The sequence below is a fragment of the Sorex fumeus genome, unplaced genomic scaffold (genome assembly GCF_029834395.1).
Source record: "Sorex fumeus unplaced genomic scaffold, SorFum_2.1 ptg000007l, whole genome shotgun sequence".
Classification (NCBI taxonomy): domain Eukaryota; kingdom Metazoa; phylum Chordata; class Mammalia; order Eulipotyphla; family Soricidae; genus Sorex; species Sorex fumeus.
Window position 1 is genome coordinate 51827058 of NW_026606064.1, and position 27104 is coordinate 51854161.

At 42.1% G+C, this 27104-nt stretch overlaps 1 protein-coding gene across 4 annotated transcripts in view; it reads right to left on the reverse strand.

Annotated features, from left to right (window-relative positions):
* Window positions 1-763: 763 nt before the first annotated feature.
* DISP1 (dispatched RND transporter family member 1) overlaps window positions 764-27104 on the reverse strand; it is a 207342-nt gene continuing 181001 nt past the window's right edge. For all 4 annotated transcript variants that reach the window (XM_056132128.1, XM_056132132.1, XM_056132139.1 and 1 more), the window contains 6 exons: window positions 23360-23389; window positions 16997-17120; window positions 16342-16469; window positions 15393-15475; window positions 13369-13466; window positions 764-4422 (listed from right to left, as the gene is read on the reverse strand). In XM_056132128.1, the coding sequence (XP_055988103.1) occupies window positions 844-4422; window positions 13369-13466; window positions 15393-15475; window positions 16342-16469; window positions 16997-17120; window positions 23360-23389 (4042 nt within the window). In that variant the 3' untranslated portion in view covers window positions 764-843. The remainder of the gene's footprint in view (window positions 4423-13368; window positions 13467-15392; window positions 15476-16341; window positions 16470-16996; window positions 17121-23359; window positions 23390-27104) is intronic.

The window sequence follows — 27104 nt, forward strand, 5'->3', positions numbered from 1 at the left end:
AGGGGCAGAGATGGAAGTGCAAACTTTATAGAACAAGTTCCCTTGCTTCGAATTCTTCCAGGGAGTACAGCTGACAAGACCTGGGTCCTTCTCTGTTCACATGCAACTTAGCTGAGACTGTATTGGGTGATCACATCTCTTCACTCTTGTGCTTCCCTATGGGGTGCTAACATCATTGTCACCTAACATAAGTCAAGGCCCGGGATTCTGAGGCTAAGAAATGTAATGAGCGAACAATTATATGTTTTGATGAATGTGGGAAAAGACATCAATGTGGATAGAAATGTGTCATAGGCTTCATGTAAGGCCTCCTTATGTAGACAGACACTTTATTAAAATGCCTGGCAATTAGCTCTCTACAGAGACCTGGTCAAAAATGTGGTTTTTAGCATTTAGTGCCTAGATACCAAGTGAAGTGGCTTAGTTAGAAATTAGTGTTTATATCAAACAAAACCTTTGCTTCTGCACAACTGAATGAGCTAGAGAAGAACATCAGATAAATGATGGCTGGGGAGAATGGAAACTTCTAGGTCAGTCAAACTCTAAAATTCTGACTTACTGCTATGGAGGCGATTGAGATGACTGTTTTTCAAGCTGGGTAACAGATCACAGATACCCTCCCCCTCCAAAAAGTGACTTTTGAATACGTCACATCAAAATATCAGTGAACACTCATTCAACAGGTTTAGCTGCTCATATGGAATAGAAACGTACCCCACGATTTCTAAACGAGTGATCTGTGCTTGCTCCTGACTTATGGGGCTCCCTTTCTAGACTTCTGGATCTTGCTCTAATTTCAAAGCAATGACCGAGGCACTGGTTCTGAATTGAATACTCTATTTATTAAAGTGTTTTTATTAACAAACTTTCACCAGAAAGTTCTGAGTGTGTTAATACAGCAGGCACATTGGCATCAATGTTTGGCATCTGACAGTCCACAGAATTGCACTTCACTCTCACAATTCTGCCACAACTTGGTGGATTGTTTGGGCAGGATCGATAACTGGCCTCCCCCATGAAATGGTTAAATATAAATTTTGGTTCCTTTTGATTTAAATGTTCCGAGTTCACGATGATGTCTGTCTGGGACAAGCTGGGCTCCACATCTGTCTGACTTTCTGAGTCCTTGTTCTCGGCCCTGCGACTGACCTCTCCATTCTCCATGTCTCTGTTCTGACACGGTCCCCTTCGGTTAGTGTCAGGATCACAACACGCTGGTCGCGAAGGGCCAGAGCTTTTGCACCCCAAAGCTGCCTCTGCCACAGGTGGAAGATGTTCTAGGCTCTGGAGACTGTGGCTGCCACTCAGTGTCACCTTCTCTTGGGGCTGTGTGGGCTGAAGAAAGAGATTCCTGGGCAGAGAATTCTGCACTGTGGGTGCCTTTATGCTACCCTGGAGGCAGGGGCAGGGGTGGTGGAGGTGAGGGATGGGGTGTAGAAAGCCCTCAGGGGCTTGATGCACAGCCTTCAGGGGTGCCACGCCGTTCTGGAGATGCAGGAAAGCACTAGTGGGAGCGCATTGGTGGCCCAAGCAGTCGCCCACCTGCTGGCAGGCATGCGGGCCGTATTTCCAGTGTTTGTAGGCATGCGGGCAGCTACATCTCTGATGCAGAGAGAAGAGGTGACACACGGAGCGCTGATCGAGCGAGGGCGGTAGAAGGGCAGTGCTCGCCTCGCTCTTGGGGCTTTTGTTGAGTTCGCTGGTGTATGTGGTGTGCACAGGCAGCCCGACATTCTTGGCGTGGCTGTTGAAAAAGTCGGAGCAGATGTGGGGCTCTTCGTAAGGGCTCTTCTCAGAGGCGGCACAGCTATGGGAGGCCAGGGGCTCCAATTCATAGAACTCATGCTCTAGGTCTGATTTCTGGCCCCTGGGCGCCAAATGATAAGCATTCCCAGCATGCGTTTTGCTCTGTCCCTTGTCCCCAGGGCTTGTTGACAAGGCATGGGAAAAGGCACTGCACTGGAGTTTCTTAGGCAAAGGAATCTGACCATAGGTGCCCTGCGGCCCCAGGCACCGGCACAAACACTGGAAAAAGAAGGTGGCAAAGGCCCAGCTGATGCACATAATGAGCATCATGAAGGTGCCCAGCTGGGTGTAAGCCAGGACCGTGGAGGGCATCATCATGGCCCCGGCCACGAAGGTGGTCAGTGCGGCCATGGCGATAGCTGAGCCCATACGACTCAGAGAGAAGATCACTTTTCCTTCCCGGTCGGCATCGGGGGCCAGGCGGTAAGCCACCCCATAATGGACAGCGAAGTCGACGGACAAGCCAACAGCCACAGAAATGGTGACGGACTCCAGAACATTGAGCTCCCAGCCCAGGAGGACCAGAGAACCCACGGTCACAAAGATGGTCCCAGCGATGGAAAGGATGGCGTAAAGGCTGATGATGATGTTCCACGTGGTGAGCAGCATCACGCTGAAAGCCACGGCCACCGAGAGCCCCATGGCAATGAGGGTGCCATCAGAGAGGCTGTCCTGGAGGTCATAGAATTCCAGGTTGCTAACAAACCAGCCATTGCTGAGGCCCTCTGGGGCGGAAGTCAGCTCGTTGGAAATCCACGAGTCCACCTCTTTGTAAAACTGGTGCATCTTTTCATAAGCTAGGGTGAAGAGGTAGGTGCTCTGGAACTCGAGCACAACCGCCCGGATAGTATCATTGATATCGAACCGGGGCCCTGGGGTCTTGCTGTCCAGATGGTAGCCCGTGCTCCGCTCCAGCTCCATGATGGCTCGCTTGATGCACAGTTCAAAGATCTCCTGCTTGTAGGGGAAGCTCCAGCGGCTGCAGCACGGGTACAGGGCAGGTTCGTCGCAGTCCTGGTTCTCCATCCACTGTTTGAAAGTCTCAATGAAGCAGCTGGTGAAGTCCTGCTCGTCTGTTTGGTAAAAGAAGCTCTGATTTCTTAGTTTTTGACAGAAGTGCAAAATCCAGACCTGGGAAGCTGGGCTGGCGATGTTGAAACGACTGTCTAGGGTTAACTTCCCTTTACTCTTGGGATTCAGTGGGTTGCCGTTGTCTTCGGGGGACACCCCCCAGATGACGGTGATGGGCATGTGGAGTTCCTCTCCATGGTGAACGCGCTCAAACATGAACAGTTTTTTGTACTCGGCATCATAACGTTCAAAAGGATGTGACGCTCTGAACACCTGGAACTCTGATAACTCCAACGAGGGTAGTTTCATCTTTGGGTTTATGCACACAATGTAGGCCCCACCGACGGTTAAGGCAAGGAACCAGAACAGCCAAAGGTAGCGGAACTTAATGACAATGCAGGGCAGGACTTTCTCAAAAAAGATTCGCGACGCTTCCGAAATGGCAAAAAGTACTTTGTGGCACTTCTGGCAAGCCACGGTCCAGCAGCTTTTGGTATCATAGATTTGCTGCTGGGGCTTCTTGAAGCAACTGAAGATATTGAGCAGATAGCGCTCGTGCAGGACCACCACTGCGGGGAGCCACGTGACCATCAGAACATAATTCACCAAGATGGCTGTGCCCGCGTAGACCCCAAAGCATCTGATGGCTGTGATGTTACTAACATAGTTAGCGTAAAAGGCTGCGGCTGTGGTGAAACTGGTGACGAACATGGAGAGGGCGGCATGCTGCAGGGTGATGCTCACGGTTTCCGACGTCTCCGCGTGAGGTTTGTCAAATTTGGTGTAGTTCCAGACGTCACACAGGACAAAAGCATCATCTGCTCCAATTCCAACCAAGATAATGAGTGCCGTGAGGTTCATAAAGGGGAAAAATTCGAAGTTGAACACTACACGGTAGAGAAAATAGGAGACGATCAAGGAGCTGATGATGGCAAACATGGTCATCAGCGTGATGAACATGGACTTGGTGTAGACGCACATGACCAGGAGGACGATGACGATGGCGATGGCGGGATACACAGTATCCATCAGAAGATAATCCTGAAACAAACTGTGTTTGATGCCAAATTCAATGCCCGTGATGGTGGTGATGCCGTCGGACGCGTTCCAGTTCTCAAAGTTGTCCAGGTAGATGTTCATCATGCTCTCTCCTTTCTCAGTGGGGGAGAAGAGCATGCTGTACTTTAAAGCTGGCGTGGCAGAGTCAGCTGTCTTTGGGGACAGAAAGTCCTTGTCCACCAAGTAATGGAGGATCTGGTACACGGCATTGTGCTTGGTGCATTTCCGGGGCACGTTGGTGCACTTGAGCTGATCCTTCCTTCTGGCCGCCATGTCCCAGCAGTCGGGCTCCAGAGTGCCGTTTTGGTAGTGTTTGGCGCAGGTTCGAAGCAGCTTCAGGGTATGAGAAACATCTCGCTCGACAATTTTCTGGCAAGATGATCTGTTGTTCAGAATGGCGATGTAGTTCCCCAGGGTCCAGCTGGGGCAGCAGGATGCGGCGGTGGTCCTCTGGCAGAGATCCCCAAACTGCGGATGAGATCTGATCTGCGAAGAGAGACAGAGGGCTGGCATTTAACATCAGCTCACAGAAAGGTCTCAATGAAGGGGACCTTGAGGGGCAGGGCAAGTTCCTGTTGAATGATTCATCCTTTTAAATTAGGTACCAGTTTGGCTACCAGATGAAGTTTCCCTTCCCTAAAGTCATTTTATATTGCATCTTACTTATATTGTACCTGGCATACTCCCTGCGACCCCCCCCCCCCCCGCCCCCCCACGAGTTAATTTGGAACAACAAACTACTTGTTTGGGAATGACTCACATATGTAAGACCACTTTGATGGACAATGCTAGTTCAGGTCAAAAGAAAAAAAAAAAGGACATACAGGGCCGAAGAGATAGTACAGTGACAGTGGGTAGGGCGCTTGCCTTGTATGCAGCTGAACCTGATTCGTCCTTAGCACCGCATATGGTTCCTGAGCCCACCAGGAGTGATCTCTGAATGCAGAGACAGGAGTGAGCCCTGAGCACTGACAGGTGTGGCCCCCAAACAAACAAAAAAACAAAAAAACACACATTAACATTCCTTCCAAAATTGTTTTGACAAACAAAATATGAAAAAGCTTGGCAAACTTAAGAGTACAATGTACATATAAAAAATTATGGTTTTGCCTAACATGTCTGGTTAAATAGCATGAAAGTTTTGGAGATCAAGGAACTACATTGCTATCAAATTAGCTGGAAGCAGAAACGGCATTTCCTAGGAAACTGTCAGGGACTCCTAGGAAAGACCTGGAATTGAACTGTTTCTTCCAGTAGGGTATATATAAAGACATATAACATCTATTAATTTAAATATAACATAAAATCAATATAATAAATGGAATTAAAACAATATAAATTGCACTGTAGCACTGTCCTCCCGTTCATCGATTTGCTCAAATGGGCACCAGTAACATCTCCATTGTGAGACCTGTTGTTACTGTTTTTGGCATATCGAATACATCATGGGTAGCCTGCCAGGCTTTGCTGTGTGGACAAGATATTATTGGTAGCCTGCCAGGCTCTCTGAGAGGGGCGGAGGAATCAAACCCAGGTCTGCTGCGTGCAAGGCAAACACCCTACCTGCTGTGCTATCGTTCCAGCCGAAAACAATATAAATATTTAAATATAACATCTATCATTCTGATATTATTATTATAATTGTTTTTGGGGCAACATAAAGGCCAGGAGGCCCGGGACACCTCCCAGCAATTCATCAGTTGGTGGCAGTTCACTGCAGAACTGCTTGGGTCCGCAGTGCTGGGTCTGCCCTGGTGGTGCTCTGCGGCCTGCAGAGCTGCCCTGGGCAGTGCCCAGGCATGTGATCTCTGTGGATGACTCTGGGGTGCCAAGGATCAAACTGGGGGACCCCTGGACAATCTCTCTAGTTCCTATCATTATGATTTTAAATAAAATTTGGCATCAACAAAGTCATTTCAGCAAGAATTTTATGACTTCTACCACAGGGTAACATTTTATTTCCCTGGGCTAAAATCCTTTCTGGAGAAGTTTCTCTCTCAGTAAAGTGGCATCTGCTGCCTTTTATGTAAGTATGAAAATTCTGGACTTAATATGGATGGCATTTCATTTGGAACAGTCTCTGGCTTTTCTTAGGGAAAAACCTGAACAATTGTTCCATGACTGGTATGGCTAGAGGATTAAGGAAGCCTACATAATTCTGTTCCCTTAGAATCCAAATTTCCTTTTCCTCAGGAGTGACAATAAGCAATATTCCCCTTTCTGAACCATTCCAAAGACTTCTCCAAGTAACAGAGCTAAAGGTGACCCACCCACATCACTTTCCTCACCTCTATTTACCCAAGCCTGTTCCAGCAAGGAAACTCCAAAGGTCAAGAAGGGTGTGAAATTTTCTTTTTCCTAGTAGGATTAAAACCACCCCTTCCATTTATTCAAGTAGATGTTTCTCAATAGTGCATTGAAACTTCTCAAAGCATAGGAGAACTTGGCACCAAACATCTCTTTGGACCTTAAAATTTAACTGAGAACTAAGTTCCTGATAATCCTCTAAACTCTACTATGTATGATACTTTATTAGGTTTAATCCTGTGTGGGCAAGGCACAGATGAAACAAGACCTGCTATGCACTGAGAATTGCTGAAACTGGAGGAATCATTACACTCTTCTACTTTTGTATCTGTTAGAAAGGAAAGCCATAGTTTCACATATGTGAGGAAGTGATCTACCACCAAGCTACTTTCTTAAACCAATAAAACAATTAAATGAGAAATCCTACTGGAGGTGCTGAATTGAAATTAGCAAAAGAATTTTTTTCTCAAGTGCACAAAATGGGCTGGAGCGATAGCAAAGCTGGCAGGGCATTTGCCTTGCACGCGGCTGCCCCGGGGAGACCCCGGTTCGATTTCTCCGCCCCTCTCAGAGAGCCCAGCAAGCTACCGAGAGTATCACACCTGCACGGCAAAAGCCTGGCAAGCTACCTGTGATGTATTTGATATGCCAAAAACAGTAACAAGTCTCACAATAGAGACGTTACTGGTGCCCACTCGAGCAAATCAATGAACAATGGGAGGACAGTGCTACAGTGCACAAAAATGAGGTTTTACAAGGACTTATTTATTTATTTATTAATTTTTAAAATAGGGACCACATTCTGTGGTGTTCCAGCCCAACAGGCCCATGGGTGCTTGGGGCCACCATAAGAACACTTGGTGGTATGAGGGTGGCTCTATGGTGCTAGGAATAAAACTCGGGATCTGAGATATGCCAGGCATGCGCTCTATCACTTCAGCCGTATCCCGACCCCCTGCAAAGCTTACTTTTTTTTTGGGGTCACACCCAGCGATGCTCAGGGGTTACTCCTGGCTCATGCACTCAGGAATTGCTCCTGGTGGTGCTCAGGGGACCATACGGGGTGCTGTGAATCGAACCTGTGTTGGCCATGTTGGCTGCGTGCAAGGCAAACACCTTACCTGCTGTGCTATCGCTCCAGCCCCCTGCAAAGCTTACTTTTAAAATTCATTCCATCAACAAAATATTTTAAAAGCTTACTTCTAAAAATCAAAAGTTATTTGACATTTTGTATCTAAGTAAAAACAGTCATGTATTCTAAGTCAGGGGAAATGAATGCACCCACTAAATAACAGGAAACCCTGGAACAGTATCTTTTTTTAAAAATTTTATTTTTGGTGTTTGGGTCACACCTGACTGTGTTCAGGTCTTATACTCAGGGCTCACTCCTGGCAGTTTCTCTGGGGCCATATGTGGTGCTAGGGAGTGAACCTGGGTAGGCCAAGTGTAAAGCAAATGTCTTTCCTGCTGTTCTGTTGCTCTGGCCCCATCTTTTTGGCTTTTGAGGCAGATGGCCAGTTTCACCTGCGAAGAAATAACCAGCAGATCCCTGGAGTCATCTTGGTGAACTCACTATTCGCTGGAGGTTAATACACCTTCAGTGTCTGACAGTTCTTCGACAGTGGAAAATGAATCAATATATTATGAAACCTTATATCAAACAGCTAGAAAGATGTATATGTAGTTTCATGTAAACCAATTTAATTGTTTTAGTGTGTGTGTGGGGGGCATATCTGGCCGTGCTCAGAGTCACTACTGGTGGGGTTCCAAGTGCCCTCATGGGTTGGCTGTGTAAGGTCAGTGCTTTACCTATTTCTCTGGGCCCCACTGTCAACTAAAATTTGAAATAGGGTTGCTGCTGAAACTGAGAATACAAAAAGCACAAAATTCATTCTGTCCTTGAATAATCTTTTCGATAACAAAGGGTGCGTGCGTGTGTGTATGTGTGTATGATTAAAATAGAGGAGGTGATAAATGCAGACCAAATACAATTTTATTTTGATGCCTGCAATGAAAAATAAATGCTAGGAAGCCTCTGGAGAGCCAATCTTCAAAGTCAAAGATAGTACTGGCAAGTGTACAACCTCTGGAAATTTTCTGAGAGCTAAGAGAAAAAACACTGTAGACTTCTGCTTGGAAGCAGCCTGGCTTGGATTCCAGAGCCCAGAATGGAAGGGAATGGATTGTCTAGGTCAGGGTTTTTCATAGCAGGTGATATGTCCTGAGGAGCGTTGGATCAATCAGGGAGGGAAGTAGCTGTCTTGGGTACAACAGGACCCTTAAAGAAGGCAGATTTACCATAGAATACTGAATGTTTTTTAATTTTTCTGCAAAGGAAGTGAAGAGGCCAAATTAATTCAGCAGCGTCTGGTTTAAACTTTCAGGCAGTTAGGCCATGGTTCTTATCCATCCATCCATCCATCCATCCATCCATTCCAAAGAAAACATTCAGTTTCTACACAAGATAATATGGCAGGAAAATAAGACAAAGAAACCATGAAGACTGCCATGCCCCCAGGGTCTGTGTGAGTCTGTAAAGTAGACACACCTGGGCGTGTGGAAGTACCAACTTAGTTGCTTGTAATTGCAATAGCTCAGTACTGAGCCAGGTATTTGGCTGTGGGGCTTTGCAAACAGAAATGTCCTCATGCAGTAGACAGCTCTAATTAATTAATTAATTAATTAATTAATTTTTGTGGCGGTGTATGTCTCCAAAGCAGTGATTAGTAGGAGTTCTGGGATGCTTCCTTTGATAATTAACAAATCTGCAATGGGTGCAATGTAACGGCATGAGGACATGGTGCTACTGGGTATCTTGGTGACTGGGCCCTTCTAGGGCTGCACCTGATAATGTTCAGAGGACTCTATTGTGCTGGGTATCAAACTGGGGTTGGTCATTTGCAAGGCATGCACCTTAATCCCTGTGCTATCTCTCTGGTCTCAACAGCTGCAATTTTGTCATAGGAATGTACAAGAATGACTTAAAAAAATCCTTGAAGCTTATAAAAGAACACAGTAAGAATAATATCTTGGACTCTCATGAGGAGTCAGAGTCCCTTTTTTGGTGTGTGTGTGTGTGTGTGTGTGTGTGTGTGTGTGTGTGTGGACCTGGCCTGGGCCCCACTTGGTGGTGCTCAGGGCTTACTCCTGGCTTTGCACTCAGGATCACTCCTGATGAGGTGCCAGCGAATGAGCCTAGGTTGGCCATGTGCAAGGCAAGTGCCCTACCTGCTGTACTACTGCTCTGGCCCAAGAGTCCCTTTTAATTCTAGAGTCAAATCTTGCAGGAATTTATTTCTGTCATGTGGTTGTAACATGTCTTTGCACAACTTTCTAGTTAGATAGGTAGGGAGGGGGGATAAGTTTAAAATAGGGAATAAAGGAAGAGTAGAGAAAAAGAAGAAACCAGCAGTTTCAGATACCTTCTAAAAGTACTGGTTAAGGAGGAGATATTTTAAGATGTAGAGAGAAGAATAAAGGGAAGACAATTAATAGCAGGTTCAATCGCCTGCTGGACTCTCCTTTCCCATGTGACAAAGTCCCCCATTATTACAATTTAAGGGAGCTTAGGGAAAAAAGAAAAGCAAAGGTTTCCTGGTCCTTTTAAAAACAAGCATGAGTAAACACCTTTCAGAGATCCTCAAAGTTTTAGTTGTGGCATGGGGGAGGGGGAGAGGGGCATTTCAGCTATTCACAAAAGTTACCCTAGCAAACAGGGTCTTAGGCACCAAGTTTCAAATCCCCTTTACAAGCCAATTTCTTAGCGTGCCAACTTCTACAATGTTCAAAGACTAAGAAACAGGGAAAGGGTTCCCTGCAGAGCCAAGATTAGGGAAACACACTTTTGGTTACTAATGACTAACTGCAATGTGTCCCTCAGGATATCAAAGAGCAGAAAAGAGAAATGAAGTTGAGGGTTGTCAACTGAGGCTTTTTATGAAAGACAACATCTGAAACAGAAGCTCTCTAGCCAATCTCAGGCTGTCTGAGTTATGAGCACAAGTGGCAAGTTCATTTACATGGAGTCTGGAGTTTGAACTCAATGTGTTATAAACACTGGCAGGCGACAATGGAAACATCTGGTCTCACTGAGATATTCCACTGGCTACCAGACGTTTTCTGGAGTCAACCTACCAACAATTAAGTTCTTAGGGTCTGCATCAGTTGGTATGTGCCCCACTAAGTTTGGTAGTTGTTAATAATCAAGTGCTTAAGTACAAAAGCTAGGGTTTGAGGAGGGAAAAGGAAGAAAGACTCCAAGTAGTTTGCTCAAACCATAATAACAAAGAAAAATCCTAAAAGTGCATTGAGCTGGGACACTGGAAAAACGTAATCTGAAACTGAACTGTTAACCAACAGTTCTTGTTTATGATATCACTGATTATACTATATCCATGAAATAGTTTTTATTCTCGTGGTTCATTAACAGAATTTGAAACTAGAATACAAGGGCACTTGCAATTGGTAGACCACTATTTAATATGTCAAAGTAATAACCATACTTTCTGAGGTAGAATTTTGGGGCCTTGATTATCATTTATTCATTTGCTAGTGTGGACCTATGATTGACCATTCATTTAGGCATGTGTCTTGAGTCTTTTACTCAAATTTTAACTAGAAGACCAAAACGCTAACCATAATTTTTCCAGGGATTGCAATCTTGAGCTCAAAAATATCCAAATTCTTATCACTAGCCCAAAAGAGAAATATTCAGACAAGCATAGAATATAAACTCCTTTAGAGAGCCTAAATTTTGCAAATATATCAAGTCATTTATAAAGGGACAAAAGTGATCATATTTTTTCATCCTTTCTGCTACCAGTCTACTAAGCTGTGATTTAACAATCAAATACGATTCATTACTACAACCTCTTGTGAGCATCTTGCTAAGAACTCTGGAACACCATCACATTTATTTTATAAAGGAAATAGATGATGGTCATCTCTGGCCTTAGTATGAAGTCCAAGTATAATCTTAGTAAGAAGATACTTGGACTTCTAAAAATAAATCTATTGTCCTATCTATACGATTTTTTCTTTCCTTGATTATGAATTACCTTTGGCTCAGGCTTCCAGGAGGTTAGAGGCAAGTTTGCACTTCACTGCCTGTCAATGTCTAGGACGGTGGGGGTCTACATTATTGTAGTGTTCTTAGCTTTTTATTATTTTCCTGATCATATTAATCATTCAAATGACCATATTCTAGTGTATGTTTTTTTGGGTAAGCTATCCATTGATGCTAATTATTATGATGAAATAATATACTGCTCCCATGATGAAAGTCATATGGGCACCATACAGCTTATTGGCTTGTGTATCTTTGAGTTCATTCAGAGTCCAACATGAACTCATAATCACTGTCTCTTTAAAAAAGGTAGATATCAATATAAGAGCTATGATGGCTTTATTTGGTTCGTTTGAGTGGAAGATGGGATAGAGTAGTAAAACAAAACAAAATGGTTATTGCTGGCTATTTTGGCATTATGGAAGTATAAAACACAATTGGTAAAGGTAGAGACCTCCAGAGTTAGACCTGGCTGGGTTCAGATTCTGGATTTTCGCTCACCACTTTCAAGGTGATTAAATGAAACATCACCCTAGCAATTAGCACACTTCTTGAAAAATATCAATAATACCCAAATATCAGGTACTTAGCAATGGAGGGAATCTAATCAGTTCAGAGACTGAAAGGCAGAGAAGTTACAGAACTACTCAATTCAAAGTGTGATTATAAAGGAAATTGGACTGTTTAACTCCTCATTATTAAAATACAAATTACAAATTCCATGGGAGCCCATGGTGAGCAATGTAAATACCAGCATACAAATGTAACAAACAAATTTTGGAACTTTTTCAGAGTTAGCTTTCTCTATGGCAAAAAAATCACAGCCTTCAAACTATAAAATGAAGAAAACAGGGCAAATAAAATTTCACCACTGATTAAGGAACTATGGTTTAAGATAAATTTATTTGGAGTTGAATGGAGACAATATGGCACTCACAGAAAAACCTCATATTCCAATCAATGAAAGCTATTTTCAAAACTTATAAATTGTCTCATAGAGTGAAGAATGCTGTAGGGTTAGATTTGGGCCCAAGTAATTAGGTGGCCTGGGTAAGTCACTTAGTTCTCACAGGATACTTAAGTCAACATAATGAGACTGCTGGTCTAGTTGATTTCAAAGAGTCCTCTCTTTTGTTACAAAACCCGGTTGACAGAACAGGTGATTGCACTACGTTGTCACGCGCGCACTTAGCAGGACATGAGATTATATTTTCAACTACTCAGTTAATGATTTTACATGTTAGTTTTGCTAAGACACAATGAGTGCCCTTCTGTCTGGGGACTGTGCTTGGGCAGATCTATTAGTGAGATCAGATAGAAACTGACAGCTCTTCAGAGCCCAGAGGATGACTTGACATTTCCTGGTGCTGACAACTTTTTGGACTGGGAAAAGACCAAGAAAGTGCTTGTCTTCTTACCCTTCAAAAAACAGCAAGGTGTTTAGAGTTCAGACCCATCTGGATTGAATTATCCCGGCCATTTGTAGAGATACTGTATTTGGTGCTCTTTGATTTTTCCCTTTCCCAGTCAGAACCCTAAATATTCCTTTGAGTCACAGGCCCCATTGATTGTCCCACTGAAGACCTATTTATTGCCAGAGAGAGTGAGCTTTTGACAGCATAATTAAGATACTGACAACTGCCTGGGGGGAAGAGTGGGGAGGAGTATAGTGAACAATGCAACCGGATTAGGAGAGAGAAAATACAACAACAAGAAAAGAAAACTTAACTATTACCCTGAAAGGAAATACTCTGTGAAATAACACAAAAGACTAACGTGGCCAGAGAACAAGGTGGGGGAAACAAAGACGCTTCTTTATTTAGAAAGAGGGGATATTTTAAAGGTGGGGAAACACAGACACTTTGATCACAGGGATCTGAAAGACTGCAAAGCTGGCCCTGCTGCTGTTTGCTCCTCAGTAGGTAAGCTACTTAAGTACTTTTATTTGATCAACACCAGGGGCAGCAGCAGAAGTTTAAAAAAACAAAAAACAAAAACAAAACCCCCAAACCCGAAAACCCTTATTGTGCTTAACAACTTTCTGGTTTTACTTTACATACCCTCGCATTATCTACATTGCACATTGATTTAATTGCAGGTAAATTCCATAATGTCTCTCCTCCAGCTGAAGTAAATACTACTCTTGAATAGCGGTCACCTGTTGAGATGAAAAAGAGAAAAAGAAAAATTCTTCATTCATTTCGTAAGACACAGAAACAACTCACTGGGAAACTTCATGGACAATTCATTGGCCTGGGAGAATCCCAACCTTTGTAAACCTGGGGCATGGGAGGTGGGGGTGAAGGTGGAAAGCAGTGCTATCATATTACCTTAGCTCAAATTCTTTTTCCACTCTACATCTTAAAAAAATCACAGCAGCTACGTAGCATCTATTTCTGATTAGACTATAATTAGGAAGAACAATCCACAAGAACTTTCAGCAGGAAATTAATTGAGTGCCTCTCTCTTAATTTTACAAAACATCACCATAATGGTATATAAAACCAACGAATGATGCACAAGGGAATATCAAGAATGATGACACGGGCAATATTCTTGGCAATTAACTGGAGAGAAGACTGCATGCCGTCAATTTGAAAGCACTAAAAACAGTCAACTAAAAAAAGGCGGTTGGCTAGAATCAGAGACACACTTTGCATCCTGGTGGAGCGCATGGTCTCTTGGGCACACCAGAGGCTAGAAAAAAATGTTGAAAATTCTATTAATACAAAATATATTTGTGAATCAGGAGGTTGTGTGATGGTCTCTAAATCAGGACTATGGTAACTAGGTACTCTCATTTCCTAGCTGGCTGATCTTAGGCACTTAACAATCTTTCTGGGTCTTGTATTTTCATGTGTGAAATGAAGACAGCAACATATAGCTCCATTAATTGTGAAAATTAAAGGAGACAATAAAAAACATAAACACAATTTCTGTTTCCTCAGCTGTTTGAAAAAAAATATACCCTTAACAAACTATAAACTAAGTAAAGCAAAATGGGTTCATTTTATGTTATATAACTTTCCAGTTATGCTAACAAGAAAATCAACTTGCAAATTTGTAAAAAAATGCTTTATTACATGAGTTTTTAATTCATGATCACAACTGTTCTTAAGTAAATTCTTTATCAGTTACTATGTGGATAGATTTTGGAGATCAAAATATGCCTTTGCAAATGGAAATATTTCCTTCCCATAGAACTAGAAATGGATTTACTCAAGGTACAATCTATTACTTACTAGACAAATATTTGGTATTTTTGAAATGTAAAAATAAAATATAAACAATTTTGTAGTTTACAGACTAGATAATGTTCTTCCTGGCTAAGATAGCCAAAACATGCAACTGACTGAGTTAATTTTTTAATAAGTCTCATAAGAGACTTAAGAGAGGAACTAGCAAAAGAAACTTGCATTGCTTTCTGGGGCTCCATCTCTATTTAGTACATAGTAATAGTGTTCAAAAAAAGACCTGTGAGACTTAGCTAGATCTAGAAACACTGAACATCTTAATAAACTCTGCTTAGTTGTTTTTATAACCAATCAGCTTGGTCATTGAATATCTCATTTAACCAATCAGGTTGATCAGTTTCCAAGACCCAGTTTACAACGGATAGACAACTGGAACAACTGGAACAGCACTGTCAGTTTTATTAGGTTTACATCTTCCTTGAAACTGACTAAAGTCAATTTTATCTATTTAATTTTTAATCACAGGTAAATAAATTTAGGTTAGTGGTTACATGACCTAGAGAGGTAAAACTGTAAGTTAATTAAGCTAAAAATACACCTGCTATCACTCTAGATCAGTGTTTCACAAACTTCATTCCTTGTGGCTGCTGTGGACTTTGTCTACCTTGTCTCCAGGTTCGGCCCCCTAGGCTCCTGCTGTGACTCTTATGTATGCATTTTCACCTTTGGCCCCCTTGGAATATCCTGAGGGCATATAAAGGTCTATATGGCCCCTGGCTGAGAAGGGCTGGCCTACATGACAATCTTGTTCAAGCTCTACCAAGCTAGGACTGGGGGTGGGTGGGGGGGTGGGATGGGGTGGGGGGGTTGTTCATCTGTGAAGCACTCACTTGGAACATCGCAGAAAAAGCTGTCTTTGTGGAAGTTCCAGTCAACTTCTCTTTTCTCTCTTTCAAAATGATCATCTCGATGGCTGAAATGGAACAACAATTCAATAAGGTTCTAATATTTTCAAGGCAAAGTATACCAGCATAAAATCCTCCAAGTCATGACCTATTTAGCATTGATAACAAGAGGATAGGATGCTGACATGCAACCAACATTTTGTTTCCTAAATTCTAAATTTTCTCACTTCTAGATTTTCATCTATATTCGATATGCCAAACACAGTAACAACAAAGTCTCCAATGGAGATGTTACTGGGCCTGCTCGAACAAACCGATGAACAACGGGAGGACAGTGACAGTGACAGTGATATACAACAAAATCTTAAAAGACAATACCAACTTAAATTCTGTAACAACATTTTTAAAAAATTTGTTTATTTAGGGACATACCCAGCTGTGCTCAGGGCTTGTTCCTGGCTCTACACTCGGGGATCATTACTGGCAGGGCTTGGGCGATCATATGGGATGCCAGGGATCAAAACTGGGTCACCTATGTGCAAGGCAAGCGCCCACCTGCAGTACTATGGCTCCAGATCCAGTAACAAAGATTTGAAATTCTGATGTTCCAGGCTGTACTCAAAAACCCTGGGGTTCCTTGACACAGTGGTGCCAGGCCTGATGGGTAGGTACTCAGCGGTCAGTGAGGTGGTGCTGGGGGGCCACCAGGGCTACCCCTAGCAGTGTTGGGTAGAGAGGGGGAAGGTATGTTGTACTGGGACCAAATTTGGGGCATTGTGCATGCAAAGGACATACTTCAGCCCTTTGAGCAATTTCCTGGAAGTGGCAAAGATTTGGAGCCACACCGTTTCAGTTTTAATCTTTTTGCTCAGGCAATGTTTAAAAGAAGAATTCATTTGGCAATACTTTGTCTAAAAGTTATAAAAAGGATTACCTTTTAGCTTGTTCATCTGCATATTTAAAGGGGTAATTTGCTAATGTTGCTTTGTATCCTGTATTTTTTACCATGTTGTTCCACGTGACCAGTCTTTGGCCAATTGCAGTCCCTCTTGGTTCAAAACCCTAAAGCAAAATGTCACAAATTCCCATTAGTGCTTCATTTCAGGCTAAATGTAGTTATAATAACAGCTTGGGAAAGCAATGTCAAGGTGATGTATAGCTTTCAACAGAGAATGGAGACGTTCTTCCCAGTCACTGCAGAGGTGAAATGTACTACAAGAAGATGACTTGACCTGGTAAGGATCACCTCTCCACCCTAACAAAACAGTAGATTGCAAGTCCCTAGAGAGAGAGGAAGAAACTTATCTGAAGCTTATCTTTTTAATTCTTACCTCAGCATTCAATAAATAGTTATTTTAATTTTGCTATTATAAAGAACGGACAGTTTATAAGATATATACTGTAGGTTTTTACAAAGTTAGCTTAAGTTTATCATTATTCCTGTTATTATACGCCTGATGACTATTAACAAAAGAAAAGGGTACCCCTCCCCCAATGTAACACACCGTATCTTTTCATACTTATTTTTTGGAGATGATTGTGTGATAAAGAAGCAAAGAAACAAATCCTTCTTGCTCAGTTTTCCTTACCAGCAACGGATCGGAGAAGTCAGGAAGCTCTGGCACTAATACTCCCACCAAGGCACAGACCACGATGAACACGGTACACATGCCCAGGACCACCACGGGCCAGTCGGCTATTAGGGCTGCATAACTACAGAAGTAGAGAGAAATCACAAAGAGGGACTTGAAGAAGCAATGTAGAGTTGTTTTCCTTTTGCTACCAAGAGATTAATTGGCTAAATCCTTGCAATTCAGAGCCAGCATAGGCATTTGTTAATTAAAAAAAAATCTACTGACATGATAAGGATTTACATGTAATCATTTACTGACAATTAAAGGTCATTTCCTTTCATTTTTGTGATTAAATAGCTGTGGTCATACTACTATAGCCTAGTGACAGAGTAACATTTCTTTCTGAGAAATAACATTTTATGTTCACATCTATGTCTGGGACAGAGAAGATCCAAAATCTTTGCTTCTTAAGTAGAGAGAAAAACAGATTTTAACAGAGGATCTACTCTCCAAGCTGTCTCTTCCAGAACTTTTGTATCTTCTGCCACTCCTATTATTCATACATTAAGCTTATATGTTCTGAAAAAGAACTCAGAAGATAAATAGGTTCAGGTAATATAAATCTTAAAAATAACCAAATCAAATAAAAAACTTCCCATAAACCTATAACTTTTTTTCTAGGTAAATGACAGTGAACATATCCCATTAGACTGTGTGTTCATTTATTGACATAGCCATACCTTCAGCAGTAGCATTGAAAAGGTTCTGGATAAATGATGAATTTATGAAATATCAAGTTCATAAGATGAAATAACTGAACATACATCCATGCACCCCTCACTCTCCAACCCAATAGGTCATCTTTAATCTCTACTGCACCCTGTTTTGTTTTCTGTAAAACCTTGGATCATGCTTAACAGCTTGACATTTGTAGATCTTGGTATGCACCAAGTGTCCAACAGAAATCGCCTAACTTGAATTTTGCTAAAATTAATAATAAATGCTGTCAATCTCAGGTTTCTTGAATTTTTATCAGCAAAAATGAAAACGTAAAACTTGATAATTACCCTCAAACTACTAACAATGTCATTTATCAAATTCTCTCAAGTGGCTGCTAGGATGACTATTTCTGGTTTATCTGAAAAAGTCTTCTTATTCTTTCTTATTCCAACTTTTAAGAGTTATTTCTTCAAAAATCATGCTAGAAATTTAAATAAAACTGATAGCTTTAAATGTTATATTGAGAATGAGCTATATTATTGATGTTTATATTTTGATCTCTCAAACTCACAGATCTGACTTTGTTGGAATATTTCCTTCCTTTTCAGGGGCCTCCCGTTGATCGTCGATTTGCTCGAGCGGGCCCAGTAACGTCTCCATTGGAGACTTTGTTGTTACTGTGTCTGGCATATCGAATACTCTCGGTAGCTTGCCGGGCTCTCCGAGAGGGGTGGAGGAATCGAACTCGGGTTGGCCATGTTGGCCGCTTGTAAGGCGAACGCCCTACCCGCTATGCTATCGCTCCAGCCCCCATATAAATTTTTAATAGGGAAATTGAAATATAAAGTAACTATGCTTGAAGGAAGCACTTGCACAGATTTCTTTCATTGTTTTTTGAAAAGTAATTAGGATGGGGCCAGAGAGATGCTACAGCAGATAGGGCATTTGCCTTGCACACACCTGACCCTAGTTTGACCCCCAGGGACCATTTTTGTTCTACTGAGCACCTTCACGAGTGATCCCTAAGCACCGCTGGGTATTGCATAAAACCAAACAAAAAAAAGTAATCATGGGAACATAAAGAATACTAGCTTGTACTTACTAGGCATACCAGTTACTCTTATACTTTTAAGAGATGATACTCTCAATTAAGTCTCACAAATTATTGAGACAAATTGAGGCATAGTCAGATCAATAACTTGTTCAAAGTCAGAAAGTTAGGAACCCAGGCAATCTGGTTCTAGAGCCTAGGCTCTTATAATTGTGATATCATCTCTTGTTCTAAACACGAGAAACAAAAGACATCAGAAATAAGAGACACACATATGTCTCCTCAAATTCAATTTAAGAATTAAATTCTTAAGCCATATTTGAAATTAATTTTTTTGGTAAAATCACCCAGATCCATAGCACTTCAAGTTTAAATCTGATTATGCATTTGGGATTTAAGAATATATCAAGGCAAAATTATGCTGGGTGAAAAGGAGTAAGAACCACTCTGGATGTAATAAAAACATACAAATCATAATATACTGATTGTGGCTGTTCAAAGGTAAATACCAAGTGGCTAGAAACTTTTCCATTTCTAGAACACACCCACTGCTTATATTCTCTATACTTTATTTCCTCCTCCACCAAATGCAAACTTAGATGAAAGCAACCATTTTGAAGCAATAAAATCCTTTGTCAATAGCACATTTGAGACTTTCTGTTCACTGCTTCAGACTTAAAGAGTTCTTTACATTTTAGACCTTTAAAATATCAACTCTGAAATGAATGTAGCCCCAGGCTTATATAATTACTCATTATGCTTTATTTTAAATGGATCAATTTTCTTTCAAATAGACCAGCAGTTATACATTTTTACCTACAAACATGTTATCAATAGAAGGCCCTGGGCCTCAAATTACTTCGCTTTCATACTGTGGCTTAATTTACTCATATAATGACTTTTTGTTTTGTGTTCCTGAAAACTCTGCACACACACGCATGGCAAGCTCAAAAACTTCATTCAATAATTGCTTTTCTTGCCTTTGAAAACATTTGGCTTTGATTTTACAGCCCTGCTATATGCCATATACGTGCAGTGACTACATATGGAAACTTTATGACATTAGTGATTTCAGCACGTTTCTTCCAAACACATTTAACCTTACCACTTTACAATTCCACTTCCTCACGCAGCAGATGTTTCGCATGCTAACCTTTCCAAGAGACAACTGTTCACACTTAAGAAACGGATTCACCATCCTGAGTACAGAAGGCACCATAGAGAGAAACCCTAACTATTCTGGGTACATATTACTCCTAGAAAAATTTCTCTTATATATCACAAAACTGCTGAGTGTGTTTTTGCCCTTCCTGCTATCTGGGCTAAGATATTCCATAGCTATGGACACCACATGGGAAACACGGGTTTCCTGTCCAATATAAAACCCATACAAGATTGTGATATTAACATAAAAATCTAAAAAGGCAAGAAAATTGGAGAAGTTATTAAAGGAAATTAAAAATGCCCTATAAATCTCACTACTCTATTTCCCCCCTACTAATTCTACTTCCAATGAGTCTGGGTTCAAGGTATATATACGAAGTTTAAAGAAAAGTTACCTATTATTTTCTTTGAAAAATGAACCACATGTACATGGGACAAATGTTTAAAAAGATCACTGTTCTCCCACATATCACATAATATTTGTCTTTCATTTGCCTGCTCAAATTTTGGAAATCTTCAAACACCACCACCACAAGACTGGAACTATAACCTTCCTCTCTAACACTTGGGCTGTAGTAGTCATTTTTCCAGTGAAGGTGCAGGTTTCCCCTGAGGGCTGAAGCAGTAGTAGCAGTTGTCCAGGGGAGTCCCTTTCTTTAGCCAGGGCACAGATGTCTAGAAGTTCCCATCAACATCTCAAGAGGTTAAGGTGGAAATAGCACACAGATGGGAAGGATGGGGTGCTAAAATGTATCTGTGGGTGAATGGTTGCCTTTGTTAGTGGGAATGCTGCCAGGCACACCGATCCAAGTTACTATTTTCATGAGTGTCCAGTGGAAAGTCCCTCAAATATATTCATAGTGTCTCAGCCACCTTATTATTGGGTTGGCTCCGGAAAAAGATAATAATTGTTCAAATAATCTAAGGTCCAACAGGGCTAACATACTTGTGACATATCTTATTTTTTGCTTTGTTTTGATTTTTTGGGCCACACCTGGGGTGGGGGTTATTCCTGGCTCTGCTCTCAGGAATTACTCCCTTGGAACCAGGATTTAGAATGTAAGAGCACCTGGAGGTCACCGTTTTTAGTTGATGTTTTAGCTAGCCTGGTATCTCTTCTTCAGTTTCTTCCTATTTCCTTTTACAATGCTTCCTTATTCCTTTTTCCCCTTTAAGTACATACATTCAAAATGATACTGATCATAATCTTTCCAGGGGCATTAACCATCAATTAAATGGGAGGGCTGGAGAGATAGCATAGCAGGTAGGGCGGGTAGGGCGTTTGCCTTGTACGTGGTCGACCAGGCCAACCCAGTTTCGATTCCTCCGCCCCTTTCGGGAGCCTGGCAAGCTACCGAGAGTATCTCACCTGCACGGCAAAGCCTGGCAAGCTACCCGTGACATATTCAATATGCCAAACACAGTAACAAGTGTCACAATGGAGATGTTACTGGGCCCGCTAGAGCAAATAGATGAACAACAGGAGGACAGTGACAGTGACAGTGAAGTGGGAGGAATGGTTGAAAAATTTCCCTAATGAAGAAGGACACAGATTTCTCTTGACTTTGGGGCTTCACTCAGGGCTTACTCCTGGTTCTGTGCTCAGGGTCATTCATGAGCTTGGGAGGAGGGGGCTGGCATATAAAGTTTCGGGGACTAAATTGGCTATATTAGCTCTTCAGCCCAGAATTCTGATTCTTGTAAGCTAATGAATTCATTCAACATTCAGTATGACATAGTAAGGAATCCAGGCATTCTGGGAGTATAAACATGACACCCATGGATCTTATTTTCAAATAACTGAAAGGATCTAGTCCAGAAAATCAGACAAGTACAAAAACATACCTATAAAAACAGGTAAATTAAAAACAAACACACAAACAAACAAACAAAAAAAAGGGTAAAAATTATGTTTTTAGAGGAATATAGATAACAGATTTTGTGCATTCAATAAAAAAGAGATTATGTCCATCTATAATAGGAAAGGCTTTGAAACTATATTAATATTTTCTATACTAAAATAAATGATAACTTTCCCAAATGACAATTCAATAACAGAAAAAATACAAATGAATCTTTTTCAAATACAAAAGACCGAAGGGTCTATTATTTCTTGAAAAATGGAAATTCTTTTCCTCATATGACATATTGAACCACTTCTTCCTTTTGTCTCCTTTAATCCATATTTTTTTGGGAAAATTGATGAAATATGGTGTAAGCATACCATCAGAAGAACATCAGAACATCAGAAGGGAATTCTGACACATTCTACAATATTGGTGAACCCAGAGATTATAAGGGTAAAAAATCAGTGGCAAAAACATGAAAACTATACGACTTCAGTAATACATGTTATCAGAGTTACATGTTATCAGAGTAATCAAATTTAAAGAGTGATGGTGGTTGTCAGGAGAGCCAATTGTCAAAAATGAGTAGTTATTTAATAGGAACAGAGTTTGAGTTTTGTAAGATGAAATAAGTTCTGTGAATGCAATTTCTTCGACAGAGCTGTACTATCAAAAATGTCAGAAATGGAATATTTGTGCTATGTATATCTAATTTTATGCTATGAAATTTACCATAATTCAAAAACACAGAATTTGTTAACACTATGTTATGCAGCTACTATCTGCAGTGGTGGGCTCCCTCTCGGAGAGCCTGGCAAGCTACCGAGAGTATCCCATCCACACGGCAGAGCCTGGCAAGCTCCCCATGGAGTATTCGATATGCCAAAAACAGTAACAAGTCTCACAATGGAGATGTTATTGGTGCCCACTTGAGCAAATCGATGAACAACGGGAGGACAGTGCTACAGTGTAGTGCTATTAGTTATGTAGCAGTTTTACTCCAGCAAGAATGAATCTCTTAAAGCAGGTCTCAGAATTTTTTGTATTTGAGCTTCTTCAGCAAACAAATTTCACAGGTCACTTAGAATTTCTTTAGGCATAATAATATGGCTAAAGCCACAATGTACATCTGATAAGACTAGTTCATTTTTCCCTAGAAATTCTTCTCTATGTAAAATTTCACCTTTCTACCGGAAAGATAAAACTCCAAAATTTCCACATAAAATAATGTTTCCATCTTCAGATGGCCATAAAACTTTTAGGAAAAAACAAAGATAATCCACCTGAAACCCAGTGCTTTGAACTCAAATCAGTCTCTTAAATAAAGATACTGAGAATCGATCCATTACAGGAAGAGTTATACAATAGCTATGTAAGTATAAATAATTGAACACAAATATAGTTTAAAGCCTAAAAATCAATCTTGAGATTAAAATCACTTTTGGAGATTCCTCAAACAGCCAACTCAGGAGAAATCAATTTTTCCTTCTATGAACGAGGAAGGCATAAAGAGGAGACTATGGAGTAATAGAAAAAAGGGGAAAAACGTGCAAGGAGCTTTATGACTAAACAGGACAACAATCTGAATTTCTTTACCTTTTTGGTAACTTGAAAGGTCTGGATGGTCTGGAAAAAAGGCAAAGGAAAAACCAATTAGAAACAAGGCAGGAACATAAACAAAGGCTTATATCTGTAATTGACATTTCACTTGTTCTCTTAATGAATGGATCCTGGCAAGGTCAAAAAAGACAGTCAAATTGAGAGATTTTTAAACACACTTGGATTTAATGATGAATGCAGACTGTGTGGTGGGCCAGGGAGGAGAATGTGAGGCCCTGACTGGGAGATGGCATTTTCCCAGCCTCACAGACTCTTGGCTGATACTGTCACAACGCAGCCCTCTTCAAATCTACTGATTGACTCACTCTCTCACAACCCACGTCTGTGTCTCCCAACACTTAAAACAAAACAGAAGCCCAGGACATCAGTATCTTCTAGTGCCAGAAATAGACTAAGCTTTCTTCAAGACAGCGAAGTTAATGTTTCAGCTTGCAATTCTTAATTTCTAAGTCCACATGCTATTTTAACGTGTGCTGGCTTGAAGTTTAATCAGATTGTCCCCACTCTGTGTTATTATTTCCTGGTATTATTCCTTCTCATCCTTTACACCCACTCAGATTATGATAGAAAAGCCCTCTACAGAAACTTCTCTTTATTGCTCCCAGGTTAACCCTCCACCCTTACTTATTGGCACATGGTAAGCGCTTAATTAGTAATTGGTGAACAAGTCAAGTTTATTCTTCCTGTTTGACTTAATCACTTAATCACTTAACTTCCCGTTAGTCGTCGATTTGCTCGAGCGGGCGCCAGTAACGTCTCCATTTGTCCCTGTCGCGTGCTAGTGTAGCCCAATGGCATCTCTTTGCTCCGGGAACGTGGAGGGCCTCAAACCGATCGTTCATGATCTTGACAAAGAAGTCTGACCATCTGGTAGGTGGGCGGCCACGCGGTCTCTTGACATCCCATGGAATCCAATCAGTAACAGCTCTAGTCCAACGGTCGTCTTTAAATCTCATTACGTGACCAGCCCATCTGATTTTTGACACCTTGGCAAATGAGACAGCGTCCCTGATCCTTGATCGTCGACGGATGTCAGAACTCCGGATTCGTTCTCTCATTTGAGTGAAACGTGATATTCCAAGCATAGCTCTTTCTATTCTTCTTTGGGAGACCTGAATGGCGTTCTCATCTTGTTTGCGTAGGGCCCAGGTCTCTGAGGCATATGTTAATGCAGGAAGAACAGTGGAATCAAAGAGATGTGCCCGGAGCCGGAAGTTCTTCGTCCTCTTAGCTATTTCTTCGACGTTCTTGAAGGCGTTCCAAGCCGCTCTCTTCCTCCTGCGCAGCTCGGGTGCCAGGTCATTTGTCATGTTGACCTCTCGACCTAGGTACACATAGCTGTTGCATTCGGAGATGGTCGTTCCATTGAGAGCGAATGGGGCGTCAGGAACAAGGCTGTTTCTCATAAACATTGTCTTCGTAAGATTCAGCTGTAGTCCTACCTTTCCACACTCACGGTCAAAGTCGGCCAGCATTTGTGCTGCTTGGCTGATGTTTGGTGTTATTAAAACAATGTCATCAGCAAAGCGGAGGTGGTGTAGTTGCCGACCATCTATCTTCACTCCCATTCCTTCCCATTCCAGTCGTCGCATGATGTTCTCGAGGGTGGCACTGAAGAGTTTTGGTGAAATGGTATCACCCTGCCGCACCCCTCTCTTGACATCAACGATCACTTCTTTGTAGAATGGTGAGATCCTGGTAGTGAATCCGCAATACAGCTCACGGAGGATCCTGATGTATTGGGCTTGAATGCCCTGATTGGCTAGGGCTTCAATGACCGCTTCCGTCTCAACAGAATCAAAGGCCTTCTTTAAATCAATGAACGTTAAGCAGAGCGGCATCTTGAACTCCCGAGAAACCTCAATGAGCTTGGTTATCGTGTGGATATGGTCGATGGTGCTGAATCCTTTGCGGAACCCTGCTTGCTCACATGGTTGTCCTTCATCTAGTGTTCTGCCAATCCTATTCAGGATGACTCGAGTGAACAACTTGTAGATGACAGACAATAGGCAGATCGGGCGATAGTTGCCAATGTCATGGATGTCTCCCTTCTTGAACAGTAGTACGGTCCTGCTGGTTTTCCATTGAGATGGAACCTTGCATTCAGACAGGTAGCGAGTGAAGAGCCGAGCCAGTGTATTGATGAGTACTGACGGCAGGTTCTTCAGGTGTTCAGGTCTGACCTTGTCTGGGCCAGGTGCTGTTTGCTTCTTTACTGACGAAATGGCGTGTCGGATTTCGGAAGGGAGAACGTTGGGAACGACATACCCATCCTGTGGAATTTGGTATGTCGGCAAGTGGACATGGCTATCGAAGAGATTTGAGTAGAAGTCATGGATAATCTTCTCCATTGCCGTTCTGGAGGATGTGATGGATCCATCAGGACGTCGGAGGGCAGTCATCTTGGTCTTATAGTTGGCGAAGGACAGGCGGGCGTTACGAATACTTTTCCCGGCTTCTGCCGCATCTACCAGTACTTCTGCTCTTCTCTCTTTGAGGTCTTCCTTGATCGCATCTCTGCACTGCTTTGCGAGCTCGGACGTTAGCTTGCGGCTGCCTGAGGCATGCGCCAAACCACGCTGGCGAATTAGCTCAAGAGTTTTCGAAGATAGGCGACTTTTTGTGGCTATCTCTCTCTTGGCGTTCCTCGCACATTCATGGAGGTGCTGAACCAGTCGATCGTATTCCTCGTCAATGTTGTCAACAATGGCATCTTCCCATGTTGCCGCAATAGTACCAAAGAGTTCCCAGTTGGTGGTCGTTCTGGGAGTTCTCTTTTTGAACTTTGCAGCCCTTTCTCCCCGCTCTGTGAAGTAGAATTTTGCACGAAGGAGACGGTGGTCCGATCCCGTTCGAAATTTTGGGACAACAGCGACATCAGTCAGGCAAAACCGTCGATTGAATATGATGTGGTCTATTTCGTTGTGGAATCGTCCACCGGGAGACTCCCATGTCCATCGTTTAGATTCTGCCTTCTGGAACTGTGAGTTACCATGAATGGTCTTGGTCGACATGATGAACTCAGACAGTCTCTCACCCTGTTCGTTCCATTCTAGGCCATGGGTTCCGATGTGAAGTTCTTCAGCTGATCTTCTCGGTCCTATCTTGGCATTAAAATCACCCACAATGATCTTGTAGAAGGTGTGGTCTTCTTTATAGAACTTCTCTAGCTCCATGTAGAACTTCTCGATTTCTCTTTCATCATAATGAGATGTTGGTGCGTAGACAACGAAGATAGAAACTGCAGGCAGTGAGCCACATCTATTCAAATGTAAACGTCCGATTCGGGTTGTTAGGCATTCGAATGAATCAATGCTCTTGGCCAAGTTTGTGTTGACAAGGACACCAACGCCTCCAACACCTCTTTTATCGCATGTTCCGAGGAACAATTCTTCTCCAGTGTCGAAAACGGCATGGTGAGATTCGTGCCTTCTTGTCTCGGTCAGACCAATGATGTCGTACTTGATCATTCGCGCTTGTACCATCAGGTCCTCGATGGATGCATCTGATGCTAGCGTACGTGCATTGAAAGTACAGACGATCATTTTTGTCTTCCTTCGTTGTGGCAGCCTAGGTCGGCCTTGAGATTTTGTCGGCCTCTCCTTTCTCATCCTTCTCAGTGCTGCCATGTCGGTGAAGCCTTCAGGGTCAGGTGAATGAGACCAGTTGTAGTTACTGGTTTTGGCATATCGAATACACAGCGGACAGCTTGCCAGGCTCT